General features: G+C 47.6%; 1 protein-coding gene across 2 annotated transcripts in view; it reads left to right on the top strand.

Moving 5' to 3' along the window:
- SEPTIN8 (septin 8) overlaps positions 1 to 12,781 on the top strand; it is a gene marked incomplete at its 3' end in the record, with an annotated part of 34,571 nt that overhangs the window by 15,259 nt on the left and 6,531 nt on the right. Inside the window, exons 2-8 of one of the 2 annotated variants that reach the window (XM_082291778.1) lie at positions 1,200 to 1,314; positions 3,241 to 3,445; positions 4,119 to 4,305; positions 9,525 to 9,686; positions 11,140 to 11,236; positions 11,572 to 11,740; positions 11,995 to 12,127. In XM_082291778.1, coding sequence (XP_082147904.1) covers positions 1,200 to 1,314; positions 3,241 to 3,445; positions 4,119 to 4,305; positions 9,525 to 9,686; positions 11,140 to 11,236; positions 11,572 to 11,740; positions 11,995 to 12,127 — 1,068 coding nt within the window. The remainder of the gene's footprint in view (positions 1 to 1,199; positions 1,315 to 3,240; positions 3,446 to 4,118; positions 4,306 to 9,524; positions 9,687 to 11,139; positions 11,237 to 11,571; positions 11,741 to 11,994; positions 12,128 to 12,781) is intronic. The other variant, XM_082291779.1, reaches the window with a different exon arrangement.

The raw sequence follows: 12,781 nt of genomic DNA, 5'->3' as shown, positions 1-12,781 counted from the left end.
AGGTTTGTGTTTTGTTTAGCAATCTTACTGCAGGCACAGAGCAATACACAAGACTTATCACATCATTTATTTTCCTCTTGACTTCATTTAAGTTTGACAGGCAGCTTAGGCTCTTTTCAGGGATGCTCCTGTCTCTCAGTCTTAGTGCTGGGACATTAAGTTCCAATTGTCAGGAACAGACAGAAGAACCAGAGCCAGACCAAGGGCAGACATTTGTTCCATTCCCATCTTCTATGTGTGCTGGCGATTAAGAAAAACAAGCAATTACCAAAGATATCATGAGGGTGAATGAATCGTGCTCTGAAGTCCTGTCTCCTTGCTTTTCCATGGGTGAGTAAGAGTGCTTGAGAGGCTCCAGGGATGGTGGTCTGGTCCCTGGGTTCAGACATCATTGCTTAGTTGTGCAGAGAGGTGTGCATCTGTTGAAATTCCAAACTTTCATGGTTTTAGCCACTAGAAAGAGTAATTGTCCTTCTGTCAGCTCCTCTTTGCTGGACTTTATAGCTGCTCTGCTCTGCCTTTCTGTATAGCACGGGTCATCTTAGTTCCTAAGCAAAGTCTCTACAGGTGATTAGCTTCTCTGTGGGAGGTAGGAGACAGAAGGGAGAGCAAAGTGCACACGGGGGAGGCAGGAACAGGAACAGCAGAGGAACGGTGGAGAACTGTGTGGTCACAGATGGTAAATCAAGAGGGTTCCTTGCGCTGCCTGTGCCACCAGCACCCCCAGTGCCTGAGTGAGCAAGCCTCGCTGCTTGTGGCAATAGCAAAGGGGCAAAGACAAATACTCAGGGAAAAATGCAGAGTCTGTCAAGCTGAATTCACTGCTGGAAGGTTTAAGAAAATAAAATTTTAAAAGTCGAGGAGAAATGAGTGCTAAAACACACCCTGGTGGGTTTTCATTTGCTAATCTCTCCCAGCTGCATGTAGTTGAAGCTCACACTTGTGTTTTCTTTTTTTTGGACCCTGGTAGCTTAGTTCTCCCAGTTCCCCATGAAGATCAGTATTTCACACCCTCTCTCCTGTTGTTTGTGGCTGTTGGGGGGTTTGTGCTGTGGTGTGCCAAAACACAAGCACTTGAGAGCACTGATGGGGTTTGTGTGGTGGATCTGCAGTGCCCAGAAGGGTGAGTGATGTTGGTCTCATCAGTCTGATTTGGCATCTCAGTGCAGTTTGCTAATCTGGCTTCTTCTCCCTGCCAGAATGAAGAGAAGAGGAACCTTTCCCTGGGGGGCCATGTGGGCTTCGACAGCCTCCCTGATCAGCTGGTCAGCAAGTCTGTCACACAAGGCTTCAGCTTCAACATCCTCTGTGTGGGTGAGCATGGTCCCCTGCAACAGGCATGGGGGGAAGATGGGACCAGGATTTCTTGAGTGTCCTGCTATGCCACAAACCTTGGCAGTGATTTAAGCAAGTCAGAAATGCCAAACTCTTAAAAACACATTGAGTCAAACCAGGAGAATTTCTGTAATCAGTGGGGTATTGCTCATCATCTCTGCTGCAATAGCTTTGCAATAGGAAGGATTAAGGGAAGGCTGTATATAGCAAGTTAAATATTTCCATATGCTAACTGGGGTGGCTGGCACGAGCAGCTTTTGCTGGGTACAATGTCTAGGTAGATGCAGTCAGATGCACCATGGGTTATGTGAGAGCTGCTGGTGATAACTTGGTCATTTCTGAGTGTAAGCCTGCACCCCAAATCTGGGCACAAGAGGTTTGTGTCTGAGCTGTGCCTGGTTGGTGCTTTCCCAGGTGTCAGAGGGCTTGAAGCATGGTTGTTTCTGTGCCTGGAAAGGGAGGGAGAGTGTTTCTTATTGACTTAAAAATAATTATATTCTTGGCTTTTAATTTTGGTATTGATGGGATCTAGCAGGCGATGCTGGCTGGAGTACTAGAGACCAATTCCTTTCAGTGATGAGATGACCATCATTTTTGCTTTGGCTGGTTCTTATATGGTGTATGAGGTCTGATGTATTGTAACCTGTTAGACCGGCAGAAATACATCCAGAGACAGCAGCTCTTATGGCTTTGTATAGACTGTGCAGTGACACCTGGACAACTTACACAAGGTGCCTGTGCCATACCCAAGTAATTTTTGCATATTCACGACACAAGTAAAAAGCATGGCTAAAATCACAGTTGAAATTCACAGACTTGTTCCTTAGCAGAAGGGTAATTGCAGCACAGGTCAATATGTTTTTAATCAGTGTTGTTCTAGGGGCTACCAGAATGGATATTCCTACATTCTCATTTAGCTTTTTTAAAAATTTTTTTTGGACAAGAGAGAAAAAGTCCCACCCTGTTTGCCAGTTCCTACTCCCAAAAGTGCCCACAACTGAACAGGAGAATGTAGCTTATGTCAGGAAGTGAGTTCTCCATATGTCTACTTCCAGATTAATCTAGAGCACCAGGTGGCTTTGTTTCCCTGCACAACTCTTAGCCACAGCTGGTAGGAAGCAATGTGTGTCTCTGCCGCACTCGGAGGTGTTTATTCTCCTGTGAAGAGCAGAGCCTGAGGTGCTGGAAGAAGGAGAGAGCCCAAAGCCCTTGGCAGCAGGCATGGCACCTCTGTGGAGCAGAACTTTCCCACCCTCCTGCTCTCGCACCAGGGTATCTGCTGTAGGGCTCCTCAGCGTGCCTGTCTCTGCTGAAGTGGTAGCAGTATGGACTGCCTGGAAAATGAGCAGAGCGTAGAAGGTTATTTCATTGGGTTTTGCCTCTCTTCACCCCCATGACCAATAGGGCTGTATGTAGTGAATAAGGAGTTTAAATGGGGCCCCTTCTAGGCCAATCTGGAAAATATCAGTCTTGTTTAGTTACCAGAAACAGCAATTCAAAGCCTTTCTGGCTCACAAACAGCTTGTCAGCCAAATATTCTGAGATAGAGGTTTTTGTGATGCATCCCAGGTGTCCTTCAATGGCTACTAAAATTGTCCTCTCCACAGCTTCTCTAGTGCAAAATCCCAAGCAAAGTCAGGGGTCATGGGAAAGAAAATAGTGTGCTTTGCTGTGCTGATGTGTTTTGTGTGATACTAGGAAACAAGACCCAAGTTCTCTATGTTGTTCGCATTAAGCATGGGAGGCCTTCAAGAAGGCAGACACCTATGTGACAATTACATGTCTGTTCACAAGCAATTAGTGGTGGCCTTCCACGTGTATTTTAGTTCTGCTCTCTAATTAATGTGCTTTGAAGTACCTGTGGCAAATTCATGCTGCAGTGAGCTGATGATTTGTCCTCCCTAGGTGAGACTGGCATTGGGAAATCCACACTGATGAACACCCTCTTCAACACCACGTTTGAGACTGAGGAAGCCAGTCACTATGAGAGCGCGGTTTGCTTGCGGCCGCGCACCTACGACCTGCAGGAGAGCAATGTCCACCTGAAGCTGACCATTGTGGATGCGGTTGGATTTGGGGATCAGATAAATAAGGATGAAAGGCAGGTCTTGTGCCATCTGCTCAGCGTTTCTGGGCATGCCTCATGCTTAGACATCAACTGCCTGCAGTTCCCCTTGCAGTGCTGCAGAAGTGTCTGTATCTGTGCTAAAGGAGTTGCTCCCTGTAGTGGCTCTGGTTCTGGGGGACAAAGAACAGAGGGAAATGAGTAAACAGCCAAAAAGAGGTCACAGGAGGTCTTTCCAGCAGAGAATGCTGTCCTCCAGGAGCATGAGCTGTTAACCAGCTGTCCTCAGAGCAGGGTCAGGAATTATCTGTTCTGGCAGTGATTGGTGTTTCTGGGCATGTTTCAATTAACTACACAGATATCTTTTTCAAGCTCCAGGTAAAGGCATTCTCAGACTCCAGGGTGTCTCCTTGGTCATGTTACATTGCTACAGACAGATGGCTCAGCCCTGAAATCTGGGCCAAGTTTGATCTGGGGAAGTAGATCTGTCTATCCATGCTCCACTGTCCTTAGACTTTGCAGTGCAACCTCAAGAATCTCCAGCAATCTTTGGATTATAAAGTCTGTGTGTAAACACCATGCTTTTCCTGTTGTAAGGCTAAATTGTTTGAGTCTTACAACTTAAGTGATATAATGGAATGTCTAGGGGAATTCCTTCAGCCTTTAAACTGTTTAGATTTGCTCTCCAGTAGCTGTTTTGCTAATGGGATGGTTTTAGTTACAGGCCAATCGTAGAGTACATTGATACGCAGTTTGAAAACTATTTGCAAGAAGAGCTGAAAATCCGCCGGTCTCTCTTCAACTATCATGACACAAGGATTCACGTCTGCCTCTACTTCATCACCCCCACTGGGCACTCACTCAAGTCCTTGGACCTGGTGACAATGAAGAAGCTGGATAGCAAGGTAAGGGGTTGGAGACTATGGTCCGTCTTTCTGGAATGCTTTTGTTGGTACTGATTGTCATGTAGGAGCGTTTGTTCCTTCTGCAAGTGCTGGACTCCTTCCTGCATGGCAGCTGAGCCATTTTTAGGACTCTGGTAGAGCTTTGTCTGGCCTGGTGGTTGCTGAGGTCTTGTGCTTGTTTTCTCACTGACTTTCCTGAAGAATGTCAGGAAAAACCTGTTTTCCAGTTGGTTGTGTAAATTCCAGAGTATCCCTCTACAGTAAGAGTCTTAGCCAGATTAGCTGGTATTTATCAAAGCCATCAGCTGCGGCTCTATTGGGTGTGAGGATACCTTCCAGCATCAGCAGCTGAACTATGGAGTCCCCTTTGCTGTCCTGAGCTGTCAACAGGGACAGAGGGGCTGAGACATCAACCCCTGTAGATGTCCTAAAGGGGTGGTCAGTGCTGAGGGGACAAGGGCTGAGGAGAAGCATTGGCTGTGTGTGCTGGTGCACAGGGAGTGCGTGAGCTGTTACTGCTGGCAGTGCCAGGTGATCTGGATAGGCGATCACAGTATCTTAAAGTGAGGAATTCTCAAGGTCATAGGAATCCTAAAAGTGGGTAATGACAGGGTCTACTGGGGTTGTTTCTTTGTGCATAGGCTATTCTGCCTTAGGGGGCAGGGTGTTACCTAACCAACTACTTGCTGATATTTCTGCAGCTCAGAGCAAGTTTCTGGCATAGTTTTGGGTGTTCCAGCTGGCTTCCAGGGAGCTGCAGGAGGCATCAAAGGTCACTAATGGCAGCGGAATCTCTTCTCAATAATTTCCTGTCTTTCAGAGCAGTGTTTTAGCAGCAGGGTGGTTCCTTTCATGTGGCAGATGCTGATCAGTCTACAGAGGGACAGGCATGGCAGGTGGGATCCTGCAGGTCCTGATGATTCCTTGGATTACACTGAGGGAGCATTCTCTTCTCTGGCTGTTGTTCATGTGCAGGTCTGTTGGACTTTCCTGGTGGGGTGAGTTCCTGTTGTGCAGTCCCTGCTGCTTGCCCTCACCAGCTAGGGCTCATGGCCTGCTTTTCCTTGCCCCCAGTCCAGAGCAGGCACTGGCTTCCTGTTGCAGTGGGCTGTTTGTATCTGTAGTGGCTGTTACACTGACTTCATCAGGAATCTGAAAACCTTCCCTTAATAAACTTCTGTCTCTTGGTACAGTGCCAGCATTACATGTTCCCAGAAATATTTTGGAGGAAAGCTTTTGCACGATTCCCCTTGGTGCTGGTGGTCCCACAAAGCATTTCTCTCCTTTCCTTCTCATTCCCTAATTTTTACATCTCCCTCTGGTTGCCTTTAATGCGGTCCATGGGTAGTACCAAAATAAATCCTTTGTACTTCTGGACAGATGAAAACTTTGTGTGCAGGCAAACTTTTTATATTTCCAAACTTCCACTTAAATAGTGCTCTCTGGAGTCATTTTATTCCGTTGTTCTCATCCCCCTTCTTGCCACAGCATGAGAACATCCTGGATTTCATGCTGTGGTGGCCTCACACAAGTGGGCACATGGAAATGAATATGCAAGTGGAGCCCATTGATATTTTCTGGACATCAGGGATATATGTTGTGTTTCTGCACCGGTGTCATCCCAGGACATTGGGGTGCTTTCCAGGCACTCCTTGAGGGTTTGTGCATGGCAGTGCTGTGCCCCTTTCCCAGGACAAATCCACCATTTGTGCTGGGGGCTGGTGTGTGGGCAGAGTGAAGTGGAGTGTCAGCAAAGCCCAGGCAGTTCTGCCCTCTCCAGATGGGAGCAGCAAGTGGTTACTGAGCAGAGGTGATGTGCACTGACTCACGTCTGCTGCTGTGTGAGCACACTTGAACCTGCCATTCCCCTTGGAGAGCTTTGTGTGGCTGGTGGCCCTGGTTTTACAGTTGAAGAATGGAGCCTGTGGAGATGGAAGGTACATCAGAGGCAATGCTTTGCTCTGTGCTCTGCTGGCTCAGCCTCCAGGACTGGTTTAACAGGGAATTTATAGGACCCTGGCTCAGTTCCATCTTTGCTTTAGCCCAACAGTGGCTTGATGTATCGTCCTGGGTAGGCTTTGGACTCTCTGTGACAATTTCAATAACCAATCTTGCTTTTAGTGTGAAGTTTATGAAACCCCTTCTGGGTAAAGCTGTTTTGTAAACAAAATCTTCCATTGTACTGTAAGACAATTATCTGTTTGGCTGAGCTCATGGCCAGCTGCTGCCTGGGGTATTTAGTTACAGCCAGAGAGCAGAAGCATCTTCAAAAGTGGTTGTAGGTAGATGGAATTTGGCTGGCAGGCTGCCAGTGTGAAGCACATAGGGCCTGACAGGTGTAGGCTTTCCACTGGGTTTAACCTGGGAACAGGAGGAGATAAATAATAGTGCATTTGTATCAGATGAGAAGGTGATTTATTGATTTAAAACACAGCCCTGTCATGGGAAGTGGTGGCACAGTGTGTGCAGCCATGAGCGTCCTGGAGCTCCATGCTTGTCCCTGGGTGGTTTTCAGTCAGCATGTGCTGTTTTGAGCTGTGGCTAATTGCCTGCCCTCTGAGAGATGACGCATCCCAGGCAGGTGGGAATGCTTCAGGCAGCCTGTGCCTCAGCTCTTTGGCTTCCAAAATAGGATTTGCCTGTTGGCTTCACTGCAACTTGCATTCATGAACAGTTTGGAGATGGGGAAAAATCCAGCTATATTTCACAGAGCAGAAGCACCTGCAGTCTTATTGCATCAGCAGAATTATTTTGTACCAAATAACAAGTTCTCATAAGTTTTATTTTTGGAGATGAGAAGCTACTCTGGTCAGAAAGACTTGAGAAGGAGGTACATTTTGTGTGTGTGCATGAGAGTTCCCTGTCCTGTCTGAAGCACAGACTTCCTCTGGTCATAATTCCAGCTCCAGCAAAGCCCTCCAGCACATGGACTGACAGGCAAGGGGACACTGCACCCCTGTCACATTCAGTGGGGTGACATGCCAGTAGTCAACTGCATGATTCTATTACGAGATCTTTAAATAGAGCATACTGTTCTTCCATCAGGAGATACAAGAATGTTGCTCTAGGGTTTTGCCTTCAACCCCACCTCAACATTGTTTGTGTAAAAAGAGTGGACAGAGAACCCTCACGTAGTTCTGGCATTCCTTCCTTTTTATTGGGGTTTTAAAACCCAGGAGAAGTGACTTCTCTAGCTAGATGTGTAGCAGTCACTAATCTCTGTGCCACAGACTTGGCCTTTGCATGGAGGTGGCTGTGGGGAGGTAGGATTAGACATGCAGTTCAGTAGCATCTCATGTCTCGGTTTCTTGTTTCCAAACCGTTCCATCCTTTCTCTGTATTGTGAGGAAACGAACCCATTCTAGACTTAGGACTACACCCAAATGTCATATCCATGCCTCCCCAGTATTGATGTGGCTATTGATTATTGGAAACACAACTTGTAAAACCCCTTTGGGTTGTGAACTCTGTCAGCAAGTGTTCGCTGAGTTGCCTTTTCAAAATACAAGTGTGCCCCAAGACAACAAGAAATCTGGTTGAGGGCACTCGAATCAGCCTTGGTTTGTACTTTCTTTGAGTAGTGCTGAGACCACAGGTGACCAGAGAGCCTGTCTCCTCTGCTGCTCCAGGCTCTGTACCTCCTGCCTTGCTGTAAGCAGGGCTGAACTGGTGCCCCTTAGAAAAAGAAGGGGAAATTGCTTGGGCCAATTGAAAAGGAATGTGAGCCCTGAGCTGACCCTTTTTCTGTGGGAGATGGTGAATCCAAGCCTCCTCAGCTCTTAGCAGGTCAGGGAGACACCCAGCTGTGGTCATGGCCCTTTTACTTTTGTAAGGAGGATATGGACCTGCTGAGCAGCAGGCCTTGTTCTGTGCGGGGTTGTGGTCCTCCGTAAAAGAGGCCAGGTCAGTGGCTGAGAAAAAGAGGAATTTATTCTCTCAGATACATTTGCATTGAGCAAATTCAGACTATTTTCATTTGGAGTGAGTAAATGCTCTTGTGCTTAGTGAGTACTAAACCACTAAACAGAGACAGGGGAGGGGGAGCAGTGGCATGGGGGGAACCTAAGAAGTATGGAAAAAACACTGAGCTGCAAAGAACTTGTACTGGGAAAGCAAAACCATTTATTTTAATGGGCACCCACTGGAGACGAACTGGTTGCTATGAATTTCAGCTTTGTAGGTCAAAAAGCGTTGGCTGTTGGGAAATGTTAGGTGGCCAATCAGACTTTCCCATTATTTGTCTAAATTCTTGTGTTTCACTGCTATGAATTTGGCTGCTGTTCAGACAGATGAGTTCTGCTGTTTGTTTAGGCAGTGGTTTGCAGTATCACACTTGGCTTTTTTGGCATGGCAGCATTATCTAGCACAGGTTCCTGTGATAGATCCAGCCCCACTGTAGCTCTCAAGCACGAGGCCATAGTGAATCCCATTGCTTCTGATGGATGTGGGATGTGGCCCTTGTTTACTTTTGATCTGGGTGGGTACTGGGCACAGGGAGACCTCCCCACTGTGCAGCTTGTGGGTGGCTTTGAAGCCTGGGTGGATGAAGTTGTGTGGGGTATAGTGACTGCTGGCTGATGTGAAACCAAAGCTGAGAAAGAACAGCATGAAAACTAATCTGTCTGCTGTATGGCACCCTGCACCTTTCCCCGGTGCTCCATATAATCCGCACAGCACACCCAAGTTGTGATCCTCACCAAGAGGCTCAGGGAGTCCTCAGAGAGGATCAGCAGCTGCTGTCAGAGCATCTGAGGAGTCCCCGCTCTTTCTGCTTGAGCATGGGAAGGATTCACATCAGCTCAAATGCAGCGTTTCATCCTTGTGCTTGTCTTGTAAAAAACATCCTGTCAGCACAGCCAGGTCGCATCCACACAGAGTGGATGGGCAACAGCTTGGATGTGACGGCTACATTGTGTCTGCCTCCATCCACGTGTGTAACAGAGTACATAGGTGAGAGCAGGGGCTTTGATCTGCTCTTTATGTACTTAGTGCAGGGTGTTTGGTTGTTCTCTAGTCTTGTAGCCAAGTCCTGGAAAACTCTTCCCTCTAGTGTTCAGCTGAGCTGGGCTGCAGCTCCTGTGTAAACAGAGCTCTGAGGTGATTTTAGGAAATGTAAAACAGCCGGGGGGTAGGATCCAGGTCACCCCCGGGCTCGACACAGCTACTCCCCCAGTTGCTGCTCACCTGGGTGTTTGTCCTATTCCTCCCTTCTGCTCTAGGTGAACATCATCCCGATTATTGCCAAAGCAGACACCATCTCCAAGAGCGAGCTGCACAAGTTCAAGATCAAGATCATGAGTGAGCTGGTCAGCAATGGAGTGCAGATCTATCAGTTCCCCACGGACGACGAGGCAGTGGCTGAGATCAACTCTGTGATGAATGTGGGTAACGCTGCCGGTTCCATCGCTGCCAAAAGTTGTGACAAATTAAATTGCTGCACAAAAATGCATTTGAAGGGCGAGTTTCAGTGGGAATGTCCAGCCACTGAATCTGTTGGAAAGTTGAACTGTGAGTCTTGCAGATACCAAAAGCTGTTGCATACAGAATTAATTACAGTGTGGCTCATGTTTAGTCTGGGGGCTCTCTGGAGAAACTTAGCTCTAGAACTTACTGAATTTTTGAAAAATACTTTCTTCAAAATTAATTCTGTCTGTTCTTAGACTACTTCGCATTTGTGGAAGAAGAAACTTTGAATAAAAATGAGACAGTTAAGATTTACATTTGCCTTGTGACTTAAGGAGGCTGACCAGAGAAAACCCAATTTAAAGTAAAGAAGAAAAATTGTTAATCTCTATTTTGTCTTTTTTGAAATTCAAAGATCAAATTCAGACCTGGCTGAAGCACAAGCAAAAACACTTTCAAGCTTCTTGTCTCCCAAATCAGAGTGCAGCTATGGCAGTAGAAACAACTGAAATGTTTCCATGTTAATTTTATAAATCAAAGGAAGCTTTTTCATCAAAATGAATATTTTCCTGCATAGCTGTTTCTGATTAAATGCTTTGTCTTTTCTTTCACCCTTCCCCCCCCACCATTTTTTTAAAATTCAGTTACCAGTTGGTTTCTGGGTCAACTAGATATGTGTTTTCACTTAATAGTTATTTTTTGCTGAAATCATGAAAATTCTGGAGGATTCACTCTTACTTAAATAATTGCAAGCTGTGTGTATTTGGGAGAAAAGCAGGAGTCATGCTTGCTTGGCTTTTTTTTTCCTTCCTTCCTCCAATGAAAATACAATTAGCCACTTCTCTACAAGTTCCATACTTCTGGATCCATCTATATTTAAATGTGAAGGATTTTGTCAGCCACACCCTACTGAAGCACCCAGTCTGTGGCTCCTTCTGTGCAATCCTGAGGAGGGTGTCCTGTTTCCTCCCTGTGCCTGATGCTTTGCAGACTTGGAGAGCAGCGAGCACATGTTGTATCCTGCACATGTCCCTTGCAGTGCCCACACACTCACTGCTGTGCCAAGGCCTGTTTGTGGATATCCCTGCCAGTGCTTTTGGGAAGGCAGGGGGTGCCCCGCTCCTGGGGCATGCAGGAATAGCCTGACAAAGGGATAGAGGAGAGTAGTAATGACCGTGGTGTTCCTACAATATTCTCCAGCTGGTGCAGCCCAGACAGCATTTCTGGTAAGCTATGCTGTGGCCTGACACCACTCTCTGTAGTAATATCCCTGTTCGTAGTAGACATTCCTCCAAGTATCAGAGATTGGTAAGTTCAGAAGGGGGACTCATGGAAGCAGCTCTTGTGCCTGGGTGAGGGGGATTTAAGGGTCAGGCTGATCTCTGAAGGGTTACCCCATGCACTGAGTCCCTGCCCTTGGCTCTGTTTCAGGCTCATCTGCCCTTTGCTGTGGTTGGCAGCACAGAGGAGGTGAAAGTTGGGAACAAGCTGGTGCGAGCTCGGCAGTACCCGTGGGGAGTGGTGCAAGGTGAGGTGCTGCAAGCCCACCCCAAACCCCTCCCTGTGTGTGCTCAGACACACCCTGGCACCTGTGCAGCTCTGCCCTCCACCAGCACCTCTGCATGAAGGTGCCCTGTGATAAGCAGTACAGGCATGTCCCCTGCAGCCTTTTGTCTTTTCTTTGAATTCCCATTCCTACCAGCAGGTAGGAAGGTCAACAGGAATCCATGCATCCAAGGGGTTGTGTTGTGCCCTGAGCAGGGCAGCAGGCTCTTGAGGATGCAAGTACCTGGAGTCAATCATATGTGCCCTTGTCCCCCACCACACCTGCAGTTTGCTGACTTGTCCCTTCACTTCTATTAGTGGAGAATGAAAGTCACTGTGACTTTGTGAAGCTGCGGGAAATGCTGATTCGGGTCAACATGGAAGATCTGCGGGAGCAGACCCACACCCGCCACTACGAGCTCTACCGGAGGTGCAAACTGGAGGAGATGGGTTTCAAGGACACAGATCCAGACAGCCAGCCCTTCAGGTGAGTGGCCTTCACATCTAGCATCGATTTAGAGTGAGAGTTTGGTGCTGACAGCCCGAAAAAGTGGGAGGTTTGTAGGTGAAATCTACAGTGCTGGGCTGGAAAATACCAGCACTGGGTTTGAACTTTGCAGCTGATTTGGATGATCCCTTCCCTGTCTGTTTGTCTTTAAACAACATAGACAGGCATGCATTTCCCCATCACTAACTCATCGGTGTCCAGAGAGTCTGGATTTCATTTGCTTTCTTCCCCAGCCTCCAAGAAACATACGAGACCAAAAGGAAAGAGTTCTTGGGTGAGCTCCAGAGGAAAGAGGAAGAAATGAGACAAATGTTTGTTAACAAAGTCAAGGAGACAGAGGCAGAGCTGAAGGAGAAGGAGAGAGAGGTGGGTGTGCCAAAAACCTGTGAGGAACCCGAACTACACCTAGCAGGGAATCTGGGTCTGGGCAATGCATGAATCCTGGAAAGCACATGCAGCTGTTGAGGAAACCTCAGCAGCCAAAGCACAAACACATCACTGGTTTAGGTGCCTCAGAAATTGTCTTCCCTGTCCTGTGCCGTGTGGAAATATGGCTGCTCTCTGGGGAGTGAAAGGCAGTGGCAGGAGGTTGAAGTGAGCATCCATGCCAGGCTTCACTCTTGAGGCTTACTGAACGGCAGAGTAAAGGGGGCAGCTGGGCTGGAGTCCCCAAAGTGAGTTCAATGGAGTCCCCAGTGTGAGGCCTCAGGCAGCAGCTGTGACTGCAGAGGAATTAAATGGACCATCCTGAAAACTAGTGAGGAGGAAAAGATCCTGTGATATCCCCACCCCCTGTGCAGTGCTTCGGGCTGAGCCAAAATCCCTTGTGCTTATCTCCAGGGTTCACACTGCCTCTGGTTTGCTGTGTGGTCTCAGGCAGAGCTGAATTTATTGTGTCTTCCCTGCTTTTGGTGGTTACTGGGTGCTGTATTCTGCCAGATTGGTCCCTTTGGTGGGGATTTGTGTGGGAGGTGTGACAGGGCTCTTGGGGCAAGGTTAGTACAGCCCGAAGGAGCTCAG

The sequence above is a fragment of the Coloeus monedula genome (genome assembly GCF_965178545.1).
Source record: "Coloeus monedula genome assembly, chromosome: 15".
Taxonomy (NCBI): domain Eukaryota; kingdom Metazoa; phylum Chordata; class Aves; order Passeriformes; family Corvidae; genus Coloeus; species Coloeus monedula.
Note: the sequence above shows the minus strand (reverse complement) of the source record. Positions and strands in the feature narration are given on the sequence as shown.